At 39.3% G+C, this 2957-nt stretch overlaps 1 protein-coding gene across 1 annotated transcript; it reads left to right on the top strand.

Moving 5' to 3' along the window:
* The first annotated feature begins 1589 nt into the window (after positions 1-1589).
* LOC142224943 (uncharacterized) lies at positions 1590-2711 on the top strand. The gene has a single exon (XM_075294721.1). It carries the CDS (start codon positions 1590-1592, stop codon positions 2709-2711), a length of 1122 nt encoding a protein of 373 aa, XP_075150836.1.
* Positions 2712-2957: the final 246 nt, after the last annotated feature.

Raw genomic sequence — 2957 nt, 5'->3', positions numbered from 1 at the left:
CCAACAAATCCACACAGCAAAGTGAGTACCCCTTTTTGTGTCTTAAACAAACAAGTTAAGGATACCGGGTGAAGCTTCTAACGACCCAACTTTCCGACAAAAGCGAGAAAGTTCTGTCCATTTACGCCTGACCCCGTATGCTGCACTTGTTAATTTGGAGAAAAATCTTTTTGGCGGTTTTTTGATAGCGTCTGTTGGTTCGCCATATTAATTTATGACACGTATACATAAACCCTTTTACTGTGACACATACAACTCAGCGACCCGTACATATCACAGTTTTTTTCTTCTCGTTTCGTGGATATGTTCGTTGAGAATAAAGTGACTCAAACCTAACTACGAAAAAAAAAAACTATAATACAGTCCCAAGTTTTTAAAATGTATCTCGTATTCTCATCCAAAAACCGATTTCATAGTTTGTTTGGGCAAAATACATTCTTGGTACACGCAAAAAAGTTTTTTCTACATTTGGAGATCCGGAAATAGCGAGTTTTTAATGCCGACCCTAATGTTTTTTCGTCTCTTGTAATGTTACATAGTGGTACAAGTACACGAAACCTTCGTTCACCTCCATTTGCGTATGAACTCAAACTTAACTCGGAATTGAAGATTCAATAAAGACCCGTAGACAGCAGTTGTTGGGGATTAATCGACATTTTAAAATTTTCACTGTTTTCTTTTTTGTTTATACCTGTCGTTTGGAATATCAGTAATGTGTGAGAAAGAATTATACATATAGCCGTGTGTGACACAGTGGTTCTCATCTACGGCTCCCTTCTGCAGTAGGTCCCAATCTCAGTGATTCCAAACCCCATGTATTCAAATTGCAGTGATTCCCAATAGCAGGAGCTCTTGTTTACAGGGTATCCCAATTCGGGAACTGTTCGAAACTTCCATTTCTTTTGTTCCACTTCAATTGGCTTTTCGGTCTTGATTTTCGCGGCGAGTTGTTGGGATTGTATATGGTGGAAAGTTTCGACATAATAAAAATCTGTTTGGTTTTTTTCAATAACTTCCGATTGCCTCTACTCAAGTACGACACTTTCGAGATTTGTTAATTGTTCGCTTCAATCAATTTTCACCATTGGGAAATTGACCCTTCCAAAAATAGTTTTTTTTGGTGGAAAAAGAGGTTTCAGACCCAATTTTACAGCGTTTTTTGCTTCGTCTTAGCAACGTTTGCTCTCAAACTTTGACGTAAGATATCACCATATACGATGGAGAAAGCAAAAAGTGAAAAATTAGCAAATAGTTTGAATGATTTACACGACTATGAAAGTACTTATGCAGTGGCGACAACAGCTGTTGATATTCATGCTCTTGAGTCAATTCGGGTAGAGGTCACTACTTTATGGTCTAACGTTAGAAAGACATATTTCGACTGTCGAGATCACGTCCAACAAGAGGGAGAACAATCTATCGACAAGGTCAGACTGCGGTCCCTCTATAGTGAAGCTATGGAGACTTACAAGCGTATAATGGCCGCGGTCAATGGTGATATATTGGCATTGAAAGAACGAATTGACACAGAAAAGAAATAAAGGGAATCTCCTAAATCTCAGTCCACTAGTTTGGAGTTTTCGCCAGCAATGAAGCTTCCTCCAGTTGACACCGACACTTTTAAAGGGGGATATACTGCATGGCCCACATTTCGTGACCTTTTCTCTGCTATTTATATTAAAAATTCGCGACTTAGTAATGTAGAGAAACTTTTTCATTTGACCCAGAAGACTACCGGTGAAGCAAGGGAAGTCATTAGTAATGTGCCTCTTACGAACGAGGGGGTTGCGTTAGCGTGGAAGAACTTGACCGACAGGTACGAAAATAGAAGGATGCAAGTCAATGGACAGTTACATGTTCTCTTTAACTTACCCCATGTCACATTAGACTCTACCGAAACTATACAGAGGTTACAGCGGACAGTTAATAGTAGCATTCAGACCCTTGAGACACTTGGAGTTGAAGAGAAGGAATGGGACCCGATTTTAGTTTACATTTGTTCATCCACATTACCGAGACCATTTCTAGAAGAATTTGAGAGTTCATTGGATGATTGTAAATATCTTCCGAAATGGACAACATTGGATAAGTTTTTGACACACAAATTCAAAACGTTGGAATCGGTTGGCAACATTACACCACATTTTAAGAAGGCCAATCAGAATAAACCCGAGAACAATCGCGTTAAATTAGGTTCTAATAAATTCGTCAACAGTTTCCAAACCAATATTTCAGAAAAGTCAGAAGGCAGAGTTGGAAGAAATAAAGCTACCTCGAGACCCGCGACAACAAGCCCTGATCCGCATATTCTAAATTGCCAACTCTGTAAAGCGGTCCATTTTATTCGAGATTGTCCACGGTTTATTGAAAAGAATGTTAATGACCGTATACACATTGTTAAAGTTTCACATCTTTGTTATAATTGTTTATCGTCGAGCCACGGGGTAAAAGAATGTAAGAGTAAATATGGTTGTAGGGAATGCAATCTGCGTCATCACACGATGTTACACAAGGGTACAGAGACCCAAACAAGTTTTTCGGACACCGGAGATGTAGCACGACCTAGCACTAGTGCTGCAGCACTTACTACACAGATACAGTCCACTCCTCCTATAGAGAGCAATATCACTTCGTTGACCCTTCAGGATAATCAACATTCTAGTGGAACAGTACTTTTTACTGCCTGGGTACAAATTGAACATCATGGATAATTATTTGAGGCCAGAGCTATAATTGATTCTGGATCTCAGTCCACATTCATTTCAGAGAAAGTTAAGAATAAATTAAATCTGCCAACTAAACGAAATTTAATACATGTCACGGGAATTAGTCAAGAGATGGCAGAAACATCTACTAAGTCTTGTCTTTTCACTTTACGATCACGTTTCGACCCCAATTTTGCCTTAGACGTTTGGGCACCAGTCTTGAAAACCCTCCCTTCACATTTACCGCCACGA

This window comes from Haematobia irritans, chromosome 2 (assembly GCF_050003625.1).
Source record: "Haematobia irritans isolate KBUSLIRL chromosome 2, ASM5000362v1, whole genome shotgun sequence".
Lineage (NCBI taxonomy): Eukaryota > Metazoa > Arthropoda > Insecta > Diptera > Muscidae > Haematobia > Haematobia irritans.
The sequence above is the reverse complement of the archived record's forward strand: the minus strand, read 5'-3'. Positions and strand labels throughout refer to the sequence as shown.

Coding starts and splice junctions, on each gene's coding strand:
- LOC142224943 (XM_075294721.1), top strand. CDS start 1,590: ATGAAGCTTCCTCCAGTTGACACCGACACTTTTAAAGGGGGATATACT.